Source organism: Oncorhynchus keta, chromosome 25 (genome assembly GCF_023373465.1).
Source record: "Oncorhynchus keta strain PuntledgeMale-10-30-2019 chromosome 25, Oket_V2, whole genome shotgun sequence".
Taxonomy (NCBI): Eukaryota; Metazoa; Chordata; class Actinopteri; order Salmoniformes; family Salmonidae; genus Oncorhynchus; species Oncorhynchus keta.
The window spans coordinates 2,705,804-2,729,044 of NC_068445.1; the positions used below are offsets into that span (position 1 = coordinate 2,705,804).

General features: G+C 42.0%; 2 protein-coding genes across 4 annotated transcripts in view; both read right to left on the reverse strand.

Moving 5' to 3' along the window:
* Positions 1-2,329: 2,329 nt before the first annotated feature.
* LOC118358014 (survival motor neuron protein 1-like) lies at positions 2,330-7,632 on the reverse strand. Of its 2 annotated transcripts, none has more exons than XM_035735367.2 (9): positions 7,473-7,632; positions 4,845-4,916; positions 4,476-4,595; positions 4,204-4,395; positions 3,861-4,028; positions 3,554-3,628; positions 3,270-3,377; positions 2,770-2,847; positions 2,330-2,565 (listed from the first exon to the last, which is right to left on the reverse strand). In XM_035735367.2, exons 1-8 carry the CDS (start codon positions 7,518-7,520, stop codon positions 2,794-2,796), a joined length of 837 nt encoding a protein of 278 aa, XP_035591260.1. In that variant the 5' UTR covers positions 7,521-7,632; the 3' UTR covers positions 2,330-2,565; positions 2,770-2,793. The 2 variants fall into 2 exon arrangements, with proteins under 2 accessions (XP_035591260.1, XP_035591259.1); XM_035735366.2 differs by having other exon boundaries at positions 2,330-2,480; positions 7,473-7,631.
* Positions 7,633-17,484: 9,852 nt separating this feature from the next.
* LOC118358016 (drebrin-like) overlaps positions 17,485-23,241 on the reverse strand; it is a 60,283-nt gene continuing 54,526 nt past the window's right edge. For both annotated transcript variants that reach the window (XM_052478500.1, XM_052478501.1), the window contains exons 5-12: positions 20,337-20,474; positions 19,937-20,014; positions 19,329-19,480; positions 19,131-19,185; positions 18,903-18,977; positions 18,451-18,559; positions 17,764-18,269; positions 17,485-17,634 (exon numbers count right to left, since the gene is read on the reverse strand). In XM_052478500.1, the coding sequence (XP_052334460.1) occupies positions 17,836-18,269; positions 18,451-18,559; positions 18,903-18,977; positions 19,131-19,185; positions 19,329-19,480; positions 19,937-20,014; positions 20,337-20,474 (1,041 nt within the window). In that variant the 3' untranslated portion in view covers positions 17,485-17,634; positions 17,764-17,835. The remainder of the gene's footprint in view (positions 17,635-17,763; positions 18,270-18,450; positions 18,560-18,902; positions 18,978-19,130; positions 19,186-19,328; positions 19,481-19,936; positions 20,015-20,336; positions 20,475-23,241) is intronic.

Sequence of the window (23,241 nt, forward strand, 5' to 3'; positions counted from 1 at the left end):
TATCTTTTCATATATCTCTTTGGCGGATAGCTACATGGGTCATAAACTTCAAAATCAAATAGGAAAATGATCCATGGTATGACCAACTTAAAACAATTCCATATGTTAGCTTAGTTAGTAGATTTGGCACATCATTGCAAGCCTTTTAGGCTACACATCATGAAATATATTGAGTCAAAAATGACTGCCAGTAGCCAAATAGGAAAATAAAACTCAATTGAGTAAACATGAAATGTATTTCAATGTCATAGAAATATAGGCTTATGTAACCTATACTGTAGGTAGGCTATTTATCTTTTAATGTAGTTAAGGGAATGTATATGTTTAAAGTAATTACTAAAGGATTCCACCCTGAAATCATATAATTGTATGAAATGTGTTAGTGAGTTCAGATCAGTCTGATTCTGTGCTGAGTCGGAGCAGCTTGGAGGTAGGCTATACCTTCCAAAACGGTTGAAAAGTACACATCTCCCATTTATAACACTGCACTAATTTATCAAATCTTCTCACAGTAAAGTGTAACCTGTGTGTTTGCTTGTTTACATCGCTGTCTCCTACCCTGTTCTCTTTAACTCTGCTCCTGTTCTCCAGGAGCCAGGGGGTTCTGCCCAACACCCAGATGTGGATCCACCTGGCGTTCCTCCATTACCAACCATTCTCCGACTTTTCATTACATCATCTACAGCTACTGTTGTTGTCATGTTGTCATTACCTGCTAAGAACGTTTTCTTGCTCTATCATACTGGGCACATAATATGTGAGGATACACAGATTAACTAAAAACACTAGCACTGCAAACGCTCAGAACAAAGAGAGCAGCAGTGCTTGGACTTTGCAGTCTCCCTCTTCAAGTCCCCCTTTCCGAGACTGGCTTCCTGTTGAGAATAAGTGGCAGGCAGAACCTCCCACCCACACAGCAACCACTCTATATTCCACACACAAGAATTCAGTATTTTAGTCTGATTGCCATGTGAATGTACAACAAATCTGTGAAAATAAATTAATGACAACTGGTACCAAAAAATAATTCAAAGTTTAGATATTAAAATCTTAAACATGGCCAGGTTGGTTTTCACAGCTGTTTCACAAGGTGTTTCATTATTGTAAGTTGTACAGTATCCTTTGATGGTATTTATTAGTTCCTCACTGTGCATTGCTGTATCCTAGTACCCACAATAGATATATTTAACCACGTGTATACTAATGAGCTATGCAAGAAAGAACAAAATGATTCATAATATAGGACTAGTGAAATGATATAATTTCAGTGTAGATAAGGGAAGGGCAGGTGAAAATGAAAACATGACATCCAGCTAAGACAGTGTATGAATCGAACGGATTTGCATCTGAATGGAGTGGAAATTAGCTGACTTTGTGATCTCTAAGTGAAGTATTTTAATGTGTCAAGCAGATGACACATTTTCTTTGCTAGAAATGGATTTCGTAATTGTAATGGTAACAAGGTACCCAAAAGTAGTTTGAAGTAAATTTCACCTTTTATTAGCCAAACAAAACAAGTTTAAACAGCAAACGAGGACGAGGAAATTATTGATATGAGTGTCTTCTTACAGATTATGGTCGGTATATGTTTATAATATATGCCATTTATGAGATGTTGCCGGCCAACATAGAAAACAGGTGGCAAAACATCACTCACAAATGGAACTTTGAAACAATTGCTGTAACATTACTTCTTCAGTGTGTACAGGACTACCCTGCCATCTACTGGGGAGGAACTGTTACTGCAGCAGCGTAGCCTAGCGGCAAGAGCTTTGGACTAGTAACCGCAAGGTTGCAAATTCGAATCCTCGAGCCGACAAGGTAAAAATATGCCCCTGAATTGTCATTGAAAATAAGAATTTGTTCTGAACTGACTTGCCTAGTTAAATAAAGGTCAAAAAGAAATACATCAAGGTGATTGTACCAAAGCTGATCTACCATGTTGACAAGAAAGTCGAATGCCAACTCGCAAAATGGGAAAACATGTCCTCAAAGATGGAAGCAGGAGGCGAGATCAGGACCATTCTAGCCAATGAGAGGGTAGATAGATGCGCACGTGGAAATACAGGCACAACGAATGTGTTTTTCTCAAAGTTAACAGAATACCACGCACATCTGCTCATATCAGTACAAAACTTATATTCGATCAAATAAGCCTCACGTAATTTGACACTCTCACATAAACCTCCATACAAAAAATGGCGTGATCTCACGTGGACAATTGTTTTAGGTCAATTCAGCTCGCTTTGCCTCCTCTCTGATTGCGAGATCGACTAATTGAATACTCACACGTATTAAACAAAATACAGGTAACATGTAAAAGCAAATGTTGAGCTAAGAGCCTTTATTTGGGTTTATTTACAAAGAATACAAAACATAACCCTGAAAAACATGGAGGCTTTGAAACAAGAGTTCATTCACACATGTTACAATTCATTCACAGCACTCCAGTCCTCTGCATCTGGGATGGAGACAAACACCTAGGACCCGCAGCAGAACACAAAGGTCATTATTTTTGTGGCGGGATTAACACAAACGTTTTGAAGATATTAGTTGACGGTTTGTCTGAAATGGCAAGAAAATTATCATTATATTCTTTCCATAAAGTGGCAATTGAAACATCTGAGGCTCATGGAAGTCGGTCAAGAAAGATTTCAATGGAATCCTTTCCCGAGCAGGTAATGGCTACAACACAATAAAAATAAAAAAAACACTAAAGTAAGTCAGTTTAGTAAATGACTAAAAAACGGCTAATTATCATTTATTTACCAGGTAAGGACGAAGTCCCCCTTTTCACTTGTGGTGAGCCTTCTTTCCAGCAGCTTCTTTGCGGCCTTGCTTTAACCCCTATAACGGAAAAGAAAAGAAGCAACTTAGGCACAGACTTCCTTTTGCGTCGGAAAACCCGTTTACACCTGGTATTGAACTAAAAATGTATTTCCGATCAATCTTCACGCGATCCATGGAACCATGCTCCAGATTCGTCAGGTTTTCACATGCACAAGTACTGTGCACAAGTACAGTGAAATGCTTTTCTTGCAAGAATTAACCCCAACAATGCAGTAATGAATAACAATGTAATACTTAAAATAACAAAAAAAGGTAGAACAAAAACAAACCAGAGTTATAAAATAAGAACAGAACGTGTATCCATGTAGATACCGCTATGCGTATTAGATAGTGAATTATTCAACTTAAACATCAGTAATAAGCAATTCCTGTCTCATCTACAGCATGCAAGACATGATGCGGATGGCATGCAACTGTACCAGGTAGTATCCGGTGTGGTATCCACTCATGTACCAGGCGATCAGCATACTTCCCAAGGCCTCATCGTCCTCTCCGTCTGGACTCATGGGGGGAGGGGGAGGGATCATCTGACAAGAGACAAAACAACCATGTTCAGACTGGTGCATCTTTCAGAACGTTGCATGAAGAAATGTAACAGCGACACTGCTCAATAAGCGTCATAAGATATGAGAATAGAGTCTGATCTCTACGGCCAACATTTCAAATGCCAGAGAATATTTCTGTGCTCTAGAATCTACCTTACCGGTGGCCCAGAGGGCATCATGGGATGCCATCCCGGAGGGGCAGGCCCGGAGGCCCCAGGTCGCCTAGTGTCTCCCTGTAGACAGAACAACACTCTAAAATTATGCACACTCCATTCTCAAATAAAGGATTTATTCCATCCACACATACAAGATGCCATGTTTCAAATGCCACCTCTACCTGTTTAAGCAACTTCCAAATGAAAGTTAAAGTAAAAGTTCACCTAAATGTGTTGGGGCTTTTTCGTATGTTAACAAGTAATGCATGGATGAACAGTGACTGACAACCTACAATTAGGGTCTACTTACCATTCTGAAGCCAGGCATGGGAGGGGGACCTGGGGGAAAGCCAGGGAAACCTGGACCCCACATTGGAGGTACTTTGGGGGATTTGGACTTGGGTTTAGAGCGTGGCACATGACTGTGAGGGGCGGACGACCGATCGCTCTCCTTTGTAGAAGACTCTGCTTCTTTAACCTGCATTACAGAAAGAGAAATAAGAACACTCCAAAAGATGTCCCCATTCAAAAGTAATTGAAGTCTGACTTCTATGCCTACTGCTGAGTTCCACTAGGCTAACCGTCTATTCTCTTCAGTAGTTACAAAACCAATCATACACTTCGGGACACCTTCACAAACATCCTTAACGTACCTTGTCGGGGGCTTCCTCCTCTACCTCTGAGCTCTCGGTCAGAAGGTCACAGAGATTCAGCTCCTCCTCGTTCCCATAGTCTGTGAACACAACTATACAGGTGCCCCGCTTCTCGTCTATGGAGGAGATAGTGGCAGCGTAGAGCTTGCCGTCTTCAGACCAGTAGGCACAGCAGGGCTCGCCGACTCTCCACTGCAACACAGTAGTCGTTGTACATCTGTTAGGTTAGACCCTTTCATTTAAAAGTACTTGTATTATCGCGCAGTGCCTACCTCTTTATCGGAAGGAGCACTACTTCTCTTTCTGCTGCGGTTCTTTTTGTGGTTTTTCCGTTTCTTTACGGGGTTGTCTTTCTTTGGGATTGTGGTGTCCTCCTCCCCCTTCAGGGCAGTCTGACAGTCAGGATCAATGGTTACAAAAAGGTATCAAAACGTGAGCATGACATCAGAGGGGGATAACAGGACATTTTCACAGAAGCTTTTCTGAGATGCTACTTCAGGAGACATGTTTGCCTGCCATAATGCACAAACTGTAGCTGTAATGACCTGATACTGATGCATGTTTCTCAACCCAATTGTCAATCCATGTGAGGAAAATAAGAACACAGTCAACAGAACGCTATAATAACACTGTGGAGGCACCTTGAATGATGCAACTGCTTTGTCGTAGGCCTTTATCAGTGCAGTGTCATCCCAAATGTCAGAATCGTCACTCTGGGAGAAAAATAAATACAATCAGAGGAACAAATCAATCCTCTGAGAGACTTAGAGTAAGCATGTCATTTATAATGAGGGTTACAATGGAGAAAACGGTTGTGGGTTCGCAGAGTACCGTGGACAACAGTAGGGGTGGAAAGATCTCCTTTATAGTAAAAGCACTGCATGAATCTATCATCGTATTTGCAGGTTCAAGAAAAAAATAGCCTTTTATAAACATTTCATGCAATTCTCCACCATGTTACATATTAGCAGCATCTTTTTTTTTCATTTCACACAAATCACACAAATTACAGGCTAAGAATGGACAGAGATATAGGCTTGCGTGTTCATCTTATATTTCTCCAATGCCAAATCAGTGTGTCTTGTTTGCAACGAAACTGTCCCTGTTTGCAAATAGTTCAATCTGAGAAGTCATTAAGAATCTGAGTATGGTACTTTCAAAAGTTAGGCCTACCAGACAGAGTAGGCCTACTGACGCAGAAAAATGTGAACTTTAACTACTACTCCTTTACCGTGGTTTAACCTAACGAGAGAAGGTGTCAAGTGTTTCCCTAAAAGCGCTCTTTAATCAATTGGTAGTGACCAAATTAAATGACTTCCCAAGCAAAGCCTATTTTTAGTTTCCTCAGCTATAAAAGGTTGCATCTCAGCCTCAATGTCAAAGAAACAAAACAATGATATTCCCCTATGCATCAGTCACGTCTTTCCCCGGCTGGTCTCATAGACTAAACGTAACACAGTAAATGTAAATCAGGGATACTCAAATTAGAGTGATATGTTACGGTTGGTATGGTTACATAAGTTAGAAGGTTCCTTAATGTAAAACCCACCCAAACCCACTCATTCCTTTAATTTAGGGTGTTGAATAACACTAATATGTGAGAATATTTTTTTTTTGTGAACAAATGTTTCAATTTGACATTATAATATGGTTGATAGCAAAACAGAAAATCATGGTGGAAATCTGTTACAGCTCAAGTCAACTAGAAAATCTACAATGCAATGCTCTCTCCGTGGGCATGTAACGTAGCTAATTACATGACCCATTTCTTAAATAGGATGAAATAGGCTCCAACACAAAGCCCGCTTGTTGTTAGTAAAGTATAATTAAAATGAAGATGGTTGAAATGAATTTAGCCTTACTCAAATTTGCTTACTTGCAGCACCATAAGCTGTCCATTTCAGATTGATTGTGCCGCGATGCTGTTTGAAGTTTCAGCACCACAATGTAAGTTACTTGTAAGTTATTGTGAGGTCATTAACGCAGAAAAATACATTTTTAATTTTACCTTTATTTAACTAGGCAAGTCAGTTAAGAACAAATTCTTATTTTCAATGACGGCCTAGGAACAGTGGGTTAACTGCCTGTTCAGGGGCAGAACGACAGATTTGTACCTTGTCAGCTCGGGGGTTTGAACTTGCAACCTTCCGGTTACTAGTCCAACGCTCTAACCACTAGGCTACCCTGCCGCCCCAAATGGGTAATAATGGGTAATAAACATATTGCTTTTAATACAAAACTATTATGGTAGTAGCAAACTATCAAAGTTAAACTCCGGTCCTCCATCTCATCACTACGCTCTCTTAAAGTGAACAGAACATAGATAGTGCATAGGCCTAATGACATTTTTTTTTTTTTTGTGGGGGGCGACCTTTGACTCTCCTCCTGAATTACCACCAATTGTTAGGCAGCACACAAAAAGTATTTGATCAGCAAGAGCAGATTGGAATATCCACAGCAGTGTAATGCAGTTGTATTTACACCATCCCAGCAGCTATCTTATAAATATAATTGCGCGCTGTGCTTCTCCGAGCCTATAGATAATTTAATTGAGACCACACTAAATAGCCTATAGGCGCACTTGAAATCGCGCCCCGCGGAGAATCAGAGATGAGGGGCAGCATCTGGCACACATCGATATATAGCCTCATAAGCAACTAATTCTAAAACACTGAGAAATATTGAAATGTAACAAATTATAAATAACACGACCCCTCCCGTCGACTGAAATGGAAAAAGCATGACCCTGCCCCATTTTCCTCCATGTAAGCATTCTGTACATTTCGATCCATCCCTTACATTATGCTTTCTACCTGATAGCCAAAATGCCATCTAGCTTGTCGTGATGCACTGCTTAATATTCATAGCTGCATAATAAATGTGTCATAACTAGTTGGCCAAGCTAACTAGCAGGTAATTGCTAGATAGTAAAACATATCCAATGCTATGTGACCTTCCTGGTTCCCGCTAACTACATTTGGAATTGGCCATCCGTCTTTTTAGTGACTGGTGCTGGCATATCAACTGGCAATCTGATTTATTACCACTAACACTAACAAGATTATGAAAAGTAACCCTACATCTGTGCTGCTAACACTAAAACTCCGGTGCTATACCGAGTAGCTCGCTATCTATCTAGCTAGGTGGCTAACTTAGTTGGTATCTAGCGAATCTGCAACCATTAGCTTAAATTCAACAATAGCTACTAGTTAGCAAGCCAATCTACGCAGTTATCTACTTACTGAGTAACTATATAAATTATAACTTACTTGTCCAGCTCCACGAGCAAAAAGCATATCTTTACACCCATTTGCCATGAATAAGCAGAAATGTGGCTGCTCTCACAGCTTTGATTGTTGAGTTTTCACTGAAGCGTCGCTGACGTTCCTAAATAATGATGACGTTAAAAAGCTGCGACAAAAATTTTGGCACGTTGGCTTGGCAACGAATGTACGTCCCTCTGTCCACAAACACTATTGTTCACATTTTCTGGCAAGTCGTGATTTTTTCGGCAAAAAAAATGATAGATCCAGCTTTAAATTCGTTGGGTGATCAGGTTGTCTTGGCTGCGCCCAGCTACGCGTCTACAATGTAACGACCCCGTTACAATACTACCTATGTTTGTCCTCTGTTGATGCGCGCCTTTGTTTTGCCTAAATCCATACGTTTTAATAAAACGTTAATCAATTACAAACGCTGACAGATTCCCTGTTGATATTCAATTTTCACATGTGCATTCACGCTCCGTTGCCATCTTAGAGCAACAGCATTTAGGAAATAGTCGATGGTTGTATTTGATTAACGTTTTATATATATATATATAAAGTGTATTTCGTATGCTTACTATAGTTTGATCATGCTTGAAATGTATATGTTATTTTGTTCTTGTTCTGTTTCAATTAAGACTCTTAAAATTGAGAAGAGCATCTCAGACGATGCTACTGACTTGGAGGCTATTTCAGAAAAAGGTAAGCAAAGCCACTCGATCCACAGAAAGCTAATTAAATCTGTCATGTTACACAGCAGTTTTGTAATCTTCATTGCATTTTCTTTACGGATTTGAACACACAGAGGGGTATCTTCAAACACATAATACTCCAGTGAGTTGACTATTCTAATCTAATGTGTATAATTGTACTACAAACATACATGGCTATGCGTGATTACAACAGCCTTGTTTTTTTTCTCTTTACTGCTGATTAGAATGACTGCAACACACTTCAACACATAATGCGCTTCATCTTAACCTCAGATATGACCATTTTGTCTCAGTACACAGGGTCAGTGTGGAGGGATGAAATCTATAGTACCTTTTCGTAATGTAGACCTTATGTCTGAATACCTAATATGTTACCAATTGCATAGCCTTGTTTATTTATCAGTGTATATTTTAATATTGAACCGGGATTGAATATGTAACATCACATGGGGCCCAAGGAATAGTTAGTTTTCACCAAATCTAAATTGTAACACAATCTGTTCCATAAACCTAGCAGCGACCATGCAAGGGGCATTTTGTAAAAAGTTAGTTTATGTAAACAGTGTTCACACAGATATATTACTTGATCCAGCGTGTACTCAAACAAAAAGTATAAAACCTGTGATTTCTTTGGCAAATCTGACTACTACTATCTGAAAAACAATATGCACTTGACCCCAAAAAATGGTGACAGTTGATGTGAAGTGAACAGAAGCTGTATTTAAAGGATCTCCACCTGTCATCTGTGTGTCCACATCACATACACATCACAGACAAACTGAATTGGTCCACTCACACAGACAGCATCGTGAAGAAGGCGCAGCAGCGCCTCTTCAACCTCAGGAGGCTGAAGAAATTCGGCTTGTCACCAAAAGCACTCACAAACTTCTACAGATGCACAATCGAGAGCATCCTGGCGGGCTGTATCACCGCCTGGTACGGCAACTGCTCCGCCCTCAACCGTAAGGCTCTCCAGAGGGTAGTGAGGTCTGCACAACGCATCACCGGGGGCAAACTACCTGCCCTCCAGGACACCTACACCACCCGATGTTACAGGAAGGCCATAAAGATCATCAAGGACAACAACCACCCGAGCCACTGCCTGTTCACCCCGCTATCATCCAGAAGGCGAGGTCAGTACAGGTGCATCAAAGCTGGGACCGAGAGACTGAAAAACAGCTTCTATCTCAAGGCCATCAGACTGTTAAACAGCCAGCACTAACATTGAGTGGCTGCTGCCAACACACTGACACTGACTCAACTCCAGCCACTTTAATAATGGGAATTGATGGGAAATGATGTAAATATATCACTAGCCACTTTAAACAATGCTACCTTATATAATGTTACTTACCCTACATTATTCATGTCATATGCATACGTATATACTGTACTCTATATCATCGACTGCATCCTTATGTAATACATGTATCACTAGCCACTTTAACTATGCCACTTTGTTTACATACTCATCTCATGTATATATTGTACTCGATACCATCTACTGTATCTTGCCTATGCTGCTCTGTACCATCACTCATTCATATATCCTTATGTACATATTCTTTATCCCCTTACACTGTGTATAAGACAGTAGTTTTGGAATTGTTAGTTAGATTACTTGTTGGTTATTACTGCATTGTCGGAACTAGAAGCACAAGCATTTCGCTACACTCGCATTAACATCTGCTAACCATGTGTATGTGACAAATAAAATTTGATTTGATTTGGTTAAGGTCCGGGGAGTTTCCTGACCATGGACCCAAAATATCAATGTTCTTTTCCCCGAGCCACTTAGTTATCACTTTTGCCTTATGGCAAGGTGCTCCATCATGCTGGAAAAGGCATTGTTCGTCACCAAACTGTTCCTGGATGGTTGGAAGTACGACGCCAGGACAGCGGAGTCAATCACCACCTTCCGGAGACACCTGAAACCCCACCTCTTTAAGGAATACCTAGGATAGGATAAAGTAATCCTTCTCACCCCCCCTTAAAAGATTTAGATGCACTATTGTAAAGTGGCTGTTCCACTGGATGTCATAAGGTGAATGCACCAATTTGTAAGTCGCTCTGGATAAGAGCGTCTGCTAAATGACTTAAATGTAAATGTAATGTAATGTCCACCTTTAGTAATGCCAGATTACTATTTGATTAGGTGCACTATGGTAGTTATTAGTTATCGGGGACATTTGTGTGCTGCAGAGTTAGTCTGGCCAAAGATGGATTTTTCAGAAGACAATTTCAGCTTACTTAACAGTGTTTTATCAGGGAATGATCTCACACTTCCTGTATAGTGAAAAGGTCGTCAAACAGCAGGCTAAGATAACGACCAATCTCACTTTATTGCATCAGTTAAAACATTTCTTACGTGCGATGATTCGTAGTCACACTTTAATCAAATTAGGCTATAACCTTTAGGCATAATCAAGGGCTTCAAAACGCCTTTATAGGTTTAGCAAATCATTATAGGCAAACATCATGTGGCATAAAGTCTGACCAGTCCTTGTTGGTTTTATGCAGAGTCACATGTTAAAATTGTTTTCACAGACCGGGATAACTGCTTGTTTTTACAAAGCCTTGTATAGGTACTGAAGTTAGGGCCATTGTACAGTAGGGGGCAATATTATAGATACTAATCACAGATGTGAGATATCTAGAAATGTATAGGGAAACATTTCCTACAGTTGAAGTCGGAAGTTTACATACACATAGGTTAGAGTCATTAAATCTCGTTTTGCAACCACTCCACAAATGTCTTGTTAACAAACTATAGTTTTGGCAAGTCGGTTAGGACATCTACTTTGTGCATGACACAAGTCAGTTGTACAACAATTGTTTACAGACAGATTATTTCACTTATAATTCACTGTATCACAATTCCAATGGGTCAGAAGTTTACATACACTAAGTTGACTCTGCCTTTAAACAGCTTGGAAAGTTCCAGAAAATTATGTCATGGTTTTAGAAGCTTCTGATAGGCTAATTTACATCATTTGAGTCAATTGGAGGTGTACCTGTGGATGTATTTCAAGGCCTACCTTAAAACTCAGTGCCTCTTTACTTGACAAGCCCGGGCCTGATCCGACATAACAGACATTGAATGAGCCCGAATCCTAAAAAAGGCCAGATTTCTAGTTAACTCGGCTATATTGATTTAAACTGATTTTGAGAACATCACAGCGGAGGAATAATGGTTTGGGGCTGTTTTTGATGGTTTGGGATAGGCCCCTTAGTTCCAGTGAAGGGAAATCTTTACGCTACAGCATACAATGACATTCTAGATGATTCTGTGCTTCCAACTGTGTGGTAACAGTTTGGGGAAGGCCCTTTCCTGTTTCAGCATGACAATGCCCCCATGCACAAAGTGAGGTCCATACAGAAATGTTTTTTTTTCTTCGAGATCGGTGTGGAAGAACTTGACTGGCTACACAGAGACCTGACCTCAACCCCATCGAACACCTTTGAGATTAATTGGAATACCGACTGGGAGCTAGGCCTAATCGCCCAACATCAGTGCCAAGCTCACTAATGCTCTTGTGGCTGTATGGAATTAAATCCCAGCAGCAAAGTTCCAACATCTATTGGAAAGCCTTCCCAGAACGGAAGGCTGTTATAGCAGCAGAGGAGGGACTAACTACATATTAATGCCCATGATTTTGGAATGAGATGTTCGACGAGCATGTGTCCACATACTTTTGGACATGTAGTATATATTAGCTGATCAAAACATTTTGCTATTATGTTATACAAGTCTCTTTGCACTTCACTTGCGTAGTAAGTAGCCTGTCCTACTCCTGACCAAAAGCCTGGGACTTGTCTGATAATCAATCAATGTGATTTTGTTTCACTGAATCTGTCTATATATTTGGTTAATTGATTTCTGGCTGGACAAGTGGAAGTGGTTGCTCATTTGTTCTTTTGCTCATCTATCACTGATCTGAAACATTTACCATGCAATTATGTAGGCTAAATCAACTGTAACCTATTATCTATTGACTCACGTAGTAGCTTTATAGCCTTATATACAGTAGAGCCTAGGATATTTTCCTATTGTTCCTAGCCCACTCAAATCCTGAAAATTCCTAACTTTATTCTGTAATCCATAGGTTGCATTATCAAAGCACGTCTCACCTATGCATGTGATAATACGGCTATAACATGTCCCCAGCTTCTCTGCTCGTATTGCTGCCCGTATTAGAGCTTCGGTAGAGAATTCAATATTTTTTTTTAAACAGAGTTGGTCCCCGTTAAGATATCTTGATATTTAAACAATTTCCTCTCTTCATCTCACCGTTATTCATGAGCTGATCTGCTATCTGTATAATCATTAACTCGATTTTGCCAAATAGGAGATCATCTGTCATTTGTTGGAGGTTATCTAGCAAGTTTAGCAATTTCGGTCATTTGACTTTTGTTTGACTGCCATTACAAAGTTGATATGGAGACAGTAAAATGCCACTCTTAAATGTGCAGTTTTGTCACACCACACAATGCCACAGACGTCTCAAATTTTGATAGAGCGCTCAATTGGCATGCCGACTGCAGGAATGTCCAACAGAGCTGTTGCCAGAGAATGTAATGTTCATTTCTTTACCATAAGCCACCTCCAACATTGGTTTAGAGAATTTGGCAGTGCATACAACCAGCACCACAACCTCAGACCACGTGTTACCACGCCAGCCCAGGACCTCTACATCCGGCTTCTTCCCCTGCGGGATCGCCTGAGACCAGTCACCTGGACAACTGATGAAACTGAGGCGTATTTCTGTCTGTAATAAAACCCTTTTGTGAGGAAAAGCTCATTCTGATTGGCTGGGCCTGGCTCCCAAGTGGGTGGCCCTATGCCCTCCCAGGCCCACCCATGGCTGATGTAAAATCCATAGATTAGGGCCTAATTATTTGATTTAAATTGACTGATTTCCTTAAATGACCTGTAACTCAGTAAAATCTTTTAAATGTTTGCATATTGTGTTTATATTTTTGTTCAGAATAAATATCTGTTTCCGAGCAGTATAATCTTTACATAGTGGTGCAGCCATGCTGGAAATGTGACACAGCAACAATTTTATTTTGGGAGAATCCTGGAATAGTGACCACATCTTGGTTTTAAATGCTTTAAAATGAGCACTTCTGATTTTTGCAGTATTTCCAAGGACTTTTGGGATAAATATAAATCATTCCCGGTATTGAAACTATTCATTCTTAGTGTGAACCTAAAAGGTTTAGGACTCAGCCCAATGAGATGAAACTGTTAGTATGAGGTTGCCGCCCATGACTCCAAGTTACGTGAATGAGAGCTTTAAAAAGTGCTCTTTTTTTAATTTATTAAAGCGTTGATTTTCACCCATCATCCATGTTTAATCTGTGACACTTCTGTGACCTTCCTAACAATTTATCGCTCTCAACGATTCAGAGGAAAAGAGACGAGTAGAAGTAGTTAAATATTAAGGTCGCCATCTCTGCATAATTTACGACAAAGATTAATGAGGGAGAGTACATATGAAGCCATTTACAGTCTTACACAGAGGTAGAGACAGAGTGTACAAGCAGTGCACAGAATCTTGGAACATAATGGCTTCAATCGTAAAGCTCAGCATTCTACTACTTGCTTTCCTGAAGAAAACCATCCATGCAGACCAAGAATTCAATGAGATTGTGGCGGAAGGTGATGTTTATTCCCGTTTCACTGGCGAGTCATTTCCACTGATTGGCAACCGTTTGATTTTCACGTATAAAACTAAAGGAAGCACGTTGCTGTGGACCATTTCTAAAACCTTCATCTGAGAATTTCATGCTGGCTGCTGGTTTAAAGGGATCGACTAAAATTATCTACCAGGAGATTACAGATCCATGACCTCACTCAATCAGACTCTGGGTGGTACAAGCTTGAGTGCAGGGGACCTAGTTGGTCATTGCAGCACACAATACCGCTCACCGTTTGCAGGGCTTTAAACTATAAACCACTACTGCCTGTTCATACAGGAGACATTAAACCTGCAGTATAAGGGTGCAAGGGGTGGGGACAACATGACAGTTTGATAGTACCAGGCAGGTTTTTGGCCAATGGGCAGATCCCGGGCGAACCTTTAGGAGCACGTAGGTAGCCTGGTGCAGCTGGCTGAGAAAAGCACCTCTCTCCACATCCCTAACCTTATCATAGACGACTTTGCGTTTACAGTTGCCTGGTATGGGAGGGACTGATGTGTTCACAGATTTGTGTTAGGGAACTCCTCCCTATTTATTTCCTCATTGATGGCCAACCACACAGGGCATCATGAGTGTCGTGTGAATACGGAGTCGTTTATGACAGTGACAGAGGTGAGTTCAAACAAGGTTCCCAAACATTTGGGAACTTTTCCCCCTATTGAACCCAAATCAGTTCAAAGGTTTGATTATGTTCTGTTGGTCTGCCCCAAGTCTGAGCCCATCACAGAGTTCTTATCAGACTGAGAAAAAGGTTGCTCCCATCTGGAACTCTAATTCTACTGAGTCTGACAGGGTTGTGTGGTACAGACAAGACTGCTCAGGTGGACGGCGTCATTTTGGACACAGAATATGGACTAACAATGCCTAAGGATTTGGATGGCCGAATGAGTGTCTCACCCTCACTTCTCTGGTCCTGTGAGGAAAGTTAGAAAAGGGGTAAATTGACCAATAATCAAGTAAATGTCCACTGTGTGGACTGTACATTAGCCTCTCTCAAACATGCGAGGCTAATGTACAGTATGTTACCTGGTAAAAAGACAACTCTGCAAAATTATTTATATGTACATAGCCATTATATTTCTCAGAATAAAAAAAAAACAATTTCTCATGAATATGTGCAAGTGTTTTACGTTAAAAGAAAATTGGTACAAAGCTGATTATTATGGGGGAAAAATACATAATGGTTGTTTTTGTTCAGTTCTATTAAATGAAATTAGAATTATTTTTCCAACATCAGGCTAGGTTTCTGTGATTACAAAGTAACTTGTAGTAGTATTTCCCTGTTGGTGGTTTAAAAAACAAAACAGTAGGATATGATTATGTAAAGTTACCTCCTGCTGCACGTTTCATGCTTTGTATGCTGTTTTTCATCAATAACGAAATATACCTTTAAAATAGTATTTTGTATTTTAATGTAGGAACAAAAACGAATGAGACCTGTAATATATATATATGAGCTCGAGTTTAAGAGTATCATGAGTTCGTAAATGGTATAGGCTACTATTTGTAAATGTGGAGTAAATGCAGGGAACACAAACCATACACACTTGTAGAATGACAAAGCAAAATAAACCAAAATGCATGTCACTATACATTCTTATGTACAAGAGAGGTGTATTAAGACTGAATGACTTAAAAAAAAAAAAAACTCTCACTTCAAAGAGACAGTTTGATTTACAAGTAGCATTTTTCGTTTATGTTAAATTAGCACAACGCTATCAATTAGTATCAGATAGGAATACCATGCTGCTTGGATTAAAAAAATAAAAGTGTAGATAAAACACAGATTATGCACACATAAAATAACACCGATACAGGAACAAGAAAGACAGTCCCTTACAACATGGAAAACGCTGTTAAATGTACCAAGGGAACGACACATCCACACAGACAGTATGCTAATAGTAACAACAATCACCAGAATATTAGGTTGTAATAAGAGGGACTGATTGAGCCTGCAGACATCCCATCTCTGGTGCTCCCTCTCTTTCCCAGTCCTCCTCCTTGTGGAGTGAAGGATGGGACGGGGGGATCTTGCTAGTCCACAACTGTGTGTTTCGGCCAGCTAGGAGTCTACCAGTGGTTAGAACAGGAGACACTGGCTTCCCCCACAACACAGCCGAGTCGGAAGGGGAATGAAATTATCGCATGGAATCCAATGGAAGTTATTCAATGTGCCTATTTGAAGTTAACGGGTCTATGTATGCAGCATGTATACTATGGTGCTTTCACTATATGGGGAATGAGTGTTCAGTCCCTGAGTGTGTGTGTGTGTGTGTGTGTCTGTGGTGTGTGTGTCTAGATGGTCTCCACGTAATTGGCTGGGAAGAGTCCCAGGCGTCCATCTTTACTGAAGCCACGCCACCAGACCTTGTCCACAGTTTCCACAGCACTTATGATGTCACCTGGTTCAAAGGAGATCTCTGATTCGTCCTCTGTGGGAAAAAAAAGAGAAAGCAAGGTTTAACACACTCAGAGAGCATCATAGAGGGGATAGGTGTGTAATGTGGTCCATGGTATGAGTTACACCTGGAACTGACCTGCTTGGTAGTCATAGAGAGCTCGAACACACATCTGTCTGTCTGGTGAAATCTGAAAGAAACAGCGAGAAAAGCTATCACAAATGGCCCCAGCCTGGGGAAAATTTAATTTTTCCTATTGTAGAGCCCTCTCTTGGTTCTCATCGACATGGCATTCATATTAAATGAGTCATTCTTCAATCCTGTTCCTGGGCTAGACTTGAAGCACAGTAGTAAATACGATGGCATAGCAGGGGACAGAGGCCATATTACTTTGTTGATTGTGTTACATTCCGTACCTCTTTTCCATTCTCTGAAATCTCCTGGTCCTCAATCTCTTCAACAAAGTCCTCCTCAATTTCATCATCGAAACAAACAGCCAACTCCGGAGTATCTTGGTCCCTTTCAGGTGGACTCATGGAACGTTCTGGAAAATAGGAATCATGAGAGGGGTTGGATTCTCATTCCCTACTAAACAAGCAAGTGTGTAGTATTTCAAACCCCTTCATGAGCTTAAAAATCCATGAGGAAGAGGATTTCTGGAAAAGGATAGGAAATTGTAACATAGCATACCGGTATGTCTATTCCACGTTATCTCATCAATATAAAGGTTCATCCTGTTTGAGAGCAACTTGGGCAATGTAGGCTAGTGTAGAGTAGAGATAACTAAATGGCTGAGTGTGGTTACATACCTGTACCATTGTGTTCCACCAACTCTCCCTCATCTCTCACCCCATTGGTGGATGGGACCACAACCTCTTGTGTGATTGGCTGAAGAATAACCTCTGCATCTGAACATAACAAGACATGGGTTAGATTGTGTTAGTTGTGTCAGACACTCTTTGCACAACATTCTTATACATACAACTCCTCACTCTTCTTCTCTTTTAATTGTTGTATTTGTATTTTTGAATTTGTATAACAGGCCTGTACAAGATACAAAACAATGTACTTTACCTGTGACAGCTGGCTCCTCATCCTCTTCTGAAAGCTCCACCAGCACTGGCTTAGCAGAGGCCTGGACGTCATCTGATTGGTCCTCCTTCTTTTGTTCCTCTGCCACAGGCTCCTGCACCGATAAAGAGTCTGAATCTGGTGCTGAGCCCTCCTCTCCCTCCTCCATGTTTGGGCTTGGCTCTGTATTCCCAACACTGGGCTCAGGCTCTGCCTGTTCTTCCTCATCTTCCTCTTCCTCCACCAGTATGGCTTGTACGGCTGTGTACTGCTCTGGATTGGAGATAATGAACCATTGTGGTTTTAAGTACAGTCATGCCAAACTGACAACACAAATCTATAACGGCTTGACAGACACCATTGGTCGTTCTACAGTAGGCTGTGTGTATGATGAGGACCTACCTGTTGACTGCAGTGGACTCTCTGGCAGGGGGACAGTTGGAGGCTGTGGTGCTGGGGCAGGCTCCAGGGAGACTAGTGGAGAGGGGGAGCACTCAGGCTGGGACTGGGGAGGGGTATCGGGGGAAATGGTGGCAGAACCTGAGCCTGGTACTGGTTCTCTGGAATGGTGGGGGTCAGGGTGGCTAGGAGGCCTGGAGAGGCTGGGGGGGCAGAGGGCTGGGGGCTGGGTGATGGGAGGGTAGGCCGGGCTGAGACAGCAGGGGCGGAGTGGAGGGGTGATGTGGGAGGGGACACCAGGGGGGCGCGGGGGCTCTGGGGAGAGGTGATTGGGCGGAAGCTGGTGCTGGGTGGAGACATGGTGCGGTGGAAGGGGGAGGCGGGGACACGGGAGAAGGGTGAAACCAATGTTGGACTGCGGGGGGACGTCGGAGTGGGGCCGTCCCATTTCCCAAAGATGAATGCTGTGTCGGTCAGGCTGCGCTGGTACCGCCTTAATGGAGGTTTGCCTTTGTGGAGAGAGAGAGGGAGGGAAGAAAGACCCAAATTAAGAAATGCACTGCAACAAGACCGATAATGGTTGTTTAGGTTCATGCACGATTGACTGACTGGCTTCATAATCACACACTGCGTAGACGAGCCACACCTTGGTTTGCCAATGCTTATTAAACAGACACACAGTGAATTTACCTGTACGGGGGGAGCCGGGGCTGGATGGGCTTTGGGACGATGTGGATGATAGCTGTCTGAAGAACTCTCTGGGGTTCATGGAGCGCTGTGATACCAGCACTGCTGCCTCCTACGGGTAGGAAGAGGAATCACACCACACTGTTTTACCCGAATGATGTAAAGGAAACTACAGCCAGGTCTCAATAGTCTAAAGCTATCTCCTCTCCTCCTTCTTTCCTTTCCTTCATCTGCACTGGTGTGAAAGAAGTGGACAGGTTCCCATGATAGGCCATATTCCTTTTGACATATCCTGTGTTTTCAGATCAGTGCAGATGAAGGACAGGAGACAAGGAGAGGAAGCCACTTCAGAGCGTTGGGACACACCATATGACATGAACAAGAGGTGAGGTGTTTAGGGAAGAGTAGTAAGGGAGTTTATTGGGATTAGAGAGGTCAGTAAGAGAGACACTCACTGCTGCTTTCTCGATGGACTCGCTGCGTCTCAAGCGAGCTCTCATGTCCTCCTCATGCTCTCTCTGCTGCAGCTCCTGTCACACACCAACAGAGAGGTCAGAGTTCAGACACACACAGGCACAGAGTTCAGCGTGAAGATGCATGCAACAACACAGAGTTCAGAAGTCAGAAACACCTAGAGGTCGAGTCGCCCAATAACTTTCTCACTCATTCGTTCTTTCTCTCACCCATCTTGATTTCTCCTGCTTCCTCACTTCTGCCTCCAGCTGGGCCTGCATTCTCCTGGGAGATACAGGGATGTCAGAAACCTCAGAATATTAGCCTTAAGTAGCCTTTACTTTGACAACACATTCAAATACCTGATAGTGACACAAGAGAATACTCTTGAGTCAGTGTGTGTGTGTGTGCGTGCCCAACTTCCTGACCTCTGCCCTTCGATCATCTGTAGTTTCTCGTTCATTTTCCTCTCCCTCTCGTCAGCCTCTTTCCGTTCCTTCAGCACTCTCTCTTTCTCCCAACGGCGTCTCTCCTCCACTGCTCGCTTCCGCTCTTCCTCCTTCCTCTCTTCCTCCTCACGCTGAGAAAGAGCGAGAGAGAAAGAGGAAGATGTAACACAATAGATGAAGACTTATTACAGTTGACAATGTGAACATTAAAGATGTGACGTGATGTGAACATTAAAGATGTGACGTGATGTGAACATTAAAGATGTGAAGTGATGTGAACATTAAAGATGTGAAGTGATGTGAACATTAAAGATGTGAACATTAAAGATGTGAAGTGATGTGAACATTAAAGATGTGAACATTAAAGATGTGAACATTAAAGATGTGATGTGAACATTAAAGATGTGACGTGATGTGAACATTAAAGATGTGATGTGAACATTAAAGATGTGACGTGATGTGAACATTAAAGATGTGATGTGAACATTAAAGAGGACAACTACTTTTCTCCTGTTGCATTGACGAATTACTAGAAAAACTGTCTAAAACTATGAGGGTAACTGTGACTACGTTTCTGTGTAGGCTACCTCTGCACGTGCCCAGAAGGAGTCTCTGTTGGCCCGTCTCATCTCCATGGCAGCATTAGTCTTCCTGTAGTTAGTGCCCTAACAACAGAGAGCGGCAGATGCAGAGGAAAGAGAGTGTGACTGGAGAACAACACCGTATGTACATATATAAAACCCAGTTTGTAACTCATGCTATTTGCATAAGGAGCCTTGGTTGTTTGTAACTCATAATTGGTAAAGTATGATTTTTTTTTCAAAACATACAGTAGGTATAGAGGAAGTACAATGCATGACAGAGATTCAAACTGAGAATCTAACTGTGTGGGATCCTCCTCCATGTAAAAGCACAGTTCCGGGTTTTGTCCAGGTGTTAGCGCCCCCCTGCTGTGGACAGAGATGGTATTGCAGGAGGAGCACTCACCACTGTCTCCTCCTTGTCCTTGGACCGACTGCTTCTTCTGACATGCTCTGTCTGGGGGCGGACTTTACTGAGCTCAGTGCCTATCTTCTCCTCTGTGACATCCTCAGTACTCTCAGCACTGATAAACACATGAGCCTCCTGCAAAAAAAGGGAAAAAAAGAAGACAAGAAAGAAGAGAGAGAAAGAAGAGAGGAGAAAGGAGAGAGAGAGAAAGGAGGGAGAGAAAGAAGAGAGAGAAAGGAGAAAAAGAAGAGAGAAAGGAGAAAAAGAAGAGAGATAAAGGAGAGAGAAAGGAGAGAGAGAAAGGAGAAAAAGAAGAGAGAAAGGAGAGAGAGAAAGGAGAAAAAGAAGAGAGAGAAAGGAGAGAGAAAGAAGAGAGAGAAAGGAGAAAAATAAGAGAGAGAAAGGAGAAAAAGAAGAGAGAGAAAGAAGAGAGAGAAAGAAGAGAGAGAAAGGAGAAAAAGAAGAGAGAGAAAGGAGAGAGAGAAAGAAGAGAGAGAAAGGAGAAAAAGAAGAGAGAAAGGAGAGAGAGAAAGGAGAAAAAGGAGAGAGAGAAAGAAGAGAGAGAAAGGAGAAAAATAAGAGAGAGAAAGCAGAAAAAGAAGAGAGAGAAAGGAGAAAAAGAAGAGAGAGAAAGGAGAGAGAAAGGAGAGAGAGAAAGAAGAGAGAGAAAGGAGAAAAAGAAGAGAGAAAGGAGAAAAAGAAGAGAGAGAAAGAAGAGAGAGAAAGGAGAGAGAAAAAGGAGAGAAAGAAAGAAGAGAAAGGAGAGAGAAAGGAGAAAAAGAAAGGAGAGAAAGGAGAAAAAGAAGAGAGAGAAAGGAGAAAAAGAAGAGAGAGAAAGGAGAAAAAGAAGAGAGAAATGAGAGAGAAAGAAGAGAGAGAAAGGAGAGAAAGAAGAGAGAAAGGAGAGAGAAAGAAGAGAGAGAAAGGAGAGAGAAAGAAGAGAGAAAAAGGAGAGATAAAGAAGAGAGAAAAAGGAGAGAAAGAAGAGAAAGAAGAGAGTTGCTGTTAATCTTTGTTACACAGTGCCATGACACCTGCTCCAAAGCGTATAAGCATGACAGCTCGAGTCCCTTCAATAATCTGAGGTCCTGAACATCCTTTCAGTATTTTAGGTGAACATTCCAAGGAAGGACATCAGCTGTCCAGCAAATTGGTGCATTCTTTTGGCCTGCACACATCAACTTTGCCACAGACACTTGATGTCACTTGATCCTTTCCAGAATTGTTGGGAACAAGAATGTCATTTTTATTGGCTGCTATGATCTACGGTATCAAACGTGTGAAACTTCAAACTCCAATACAATTCTGCTACAGCATTCCAGATGAGGGAAAGAGAAGGGGATATTTCCCCTCCTTTTTCATGTACCCACTGACCCTGTGAATACATATGTGCACAGACGCACAAACACCCAAACTCGCATGCACGCACACACACACACACTCTCTCCGAAAGTAGTTATTTGAAAGCTTTCCCCCCTCAGTGGTTCCTCTTGGCTGTGGCCTTTGGGCTGTAGCTAAACTATACAGTTGTGCATCAGCTTGTACCTGGTATCTGGCTTACACACTAGAGAAGACAAGAAGGAATCTATTGGTTTGGAAGAGATAGATGGGGGGTGGGGGTGGAAACAGGAAAGAGTGTGTAGTGGAGAGGAATGGAGAATTCACAGAGAGCACAAGGAAAGTGAAATGAGGTGAGGGGAGAGTGGAGAGAGGATGCCGAGATTTCAACAATGACAAATGACCACAGAACAGTACACTGTGTTCCACTGCTAAACTGTCACTGTACTGATACACTTCAGATAGGCCTGTGTGTGTACGTGGGTACGTGTGTGTGTGTGTTTGCACCCAATTCTGTGTGTGTGTTGAGAAATATTAAAACACCCTCACAGGCCCAGCCCCAACTCTAAATCACACACACATGCACACACACACACGCACACAGTGCGAGGTGCCACTGAGGGAGGATGGAGGGAGTTGTGGATGGTGAAGAGGATTTAAATGATCTCCTCTGTCTCTCCTAACTGTCTGCTATTATGCTTCAGACGATAGGCCTCTCCCTAATACTGTCCAACACGGCAAAGAGCGTGCTCATTAACCTTACACACACACAGCTGCTACTCCTCCACTCTTTTCCCCTGTCCTCTCCCACACACCCACCCCTGTCCTTTCCTCTTTCATAGATGTCTCATATCCTTCCATTCTTACTCCTCCCCTCTATCCTCACCTGTACCTTCCTCCTCCTGTCTTGTTCCCTTCATTCTCATCTTCTCCTGAATAGCCCCCCTCCCGCCCAAACTCCTTCCACTGTCGCGTCATTTAGCTGATGCTCTTATCCAGAGCGATTTACAGGAGCAATTATAGTTAAGTGCCTTGCTCAAGGACACGTCGGCAGATTTTTCAACTAGTCGGCTCGGCTATTTTAACCAGCGACCTTTCGGTTACTGGCCAAAGGCCTACTGGTCTGTACAACATGATAGAATGTACACAGTCCACAATGCAGACGTCCTGCTCAATGCTAATCAATTACTCTCGTCGAGCAAACAATGAGCCCATTTGCAAAAAGACTCCCACGCTCAGCTTCGGCATCACCAACTGATACAATAATACTGTTTCACATTAGGATACACATTCAGACACCGCTGGTGATTCGCCGTATCTCACACGGCCCTCTGTTGCTGGTTGAGACTTGCAGAGGTAGATGGAGAGAAAGAGATAGACAGACACCAGAGAATAGAAGTGCCACGGGGGCATTCTGACTGTCGAAGCACGTCCTAATCCCGACTATTCATTCGGAGGTTTTTTGGGACAAACAAACAATAACCGAGTTCTCATTACTCACTCAATCATTAATCCTTCAAATCGACACAGGGATTATTACTAAGCTTCAACACAGAGCAGGATC

Excerpts from the sequence above, each read along its gene's own strand:
- LOC118358014 (XM_035735367.2), bottom strand. The coding sequence starts at position 7,520 with ATGGCAAATGGGTGTAAAGATATGCTTTTTGCTCGTGGAGCTGGACAA. Across the intron at positions 4,596-4,844 it reads AAGCAGTTGCATCATTCAAG|ACTGCCCTGAAGGGGGAGGA; the intron begins GTGCCTCCACAG and ends CCTGACTGTCAG. Across the intron at positions 3,629-3,860 it reads CCATGCCTGGCTTCAGAATG|GGAGACACTAGGCGACCTGG; the intron begins GTAAGTAGACCC and ends TTCTGTCTACAG.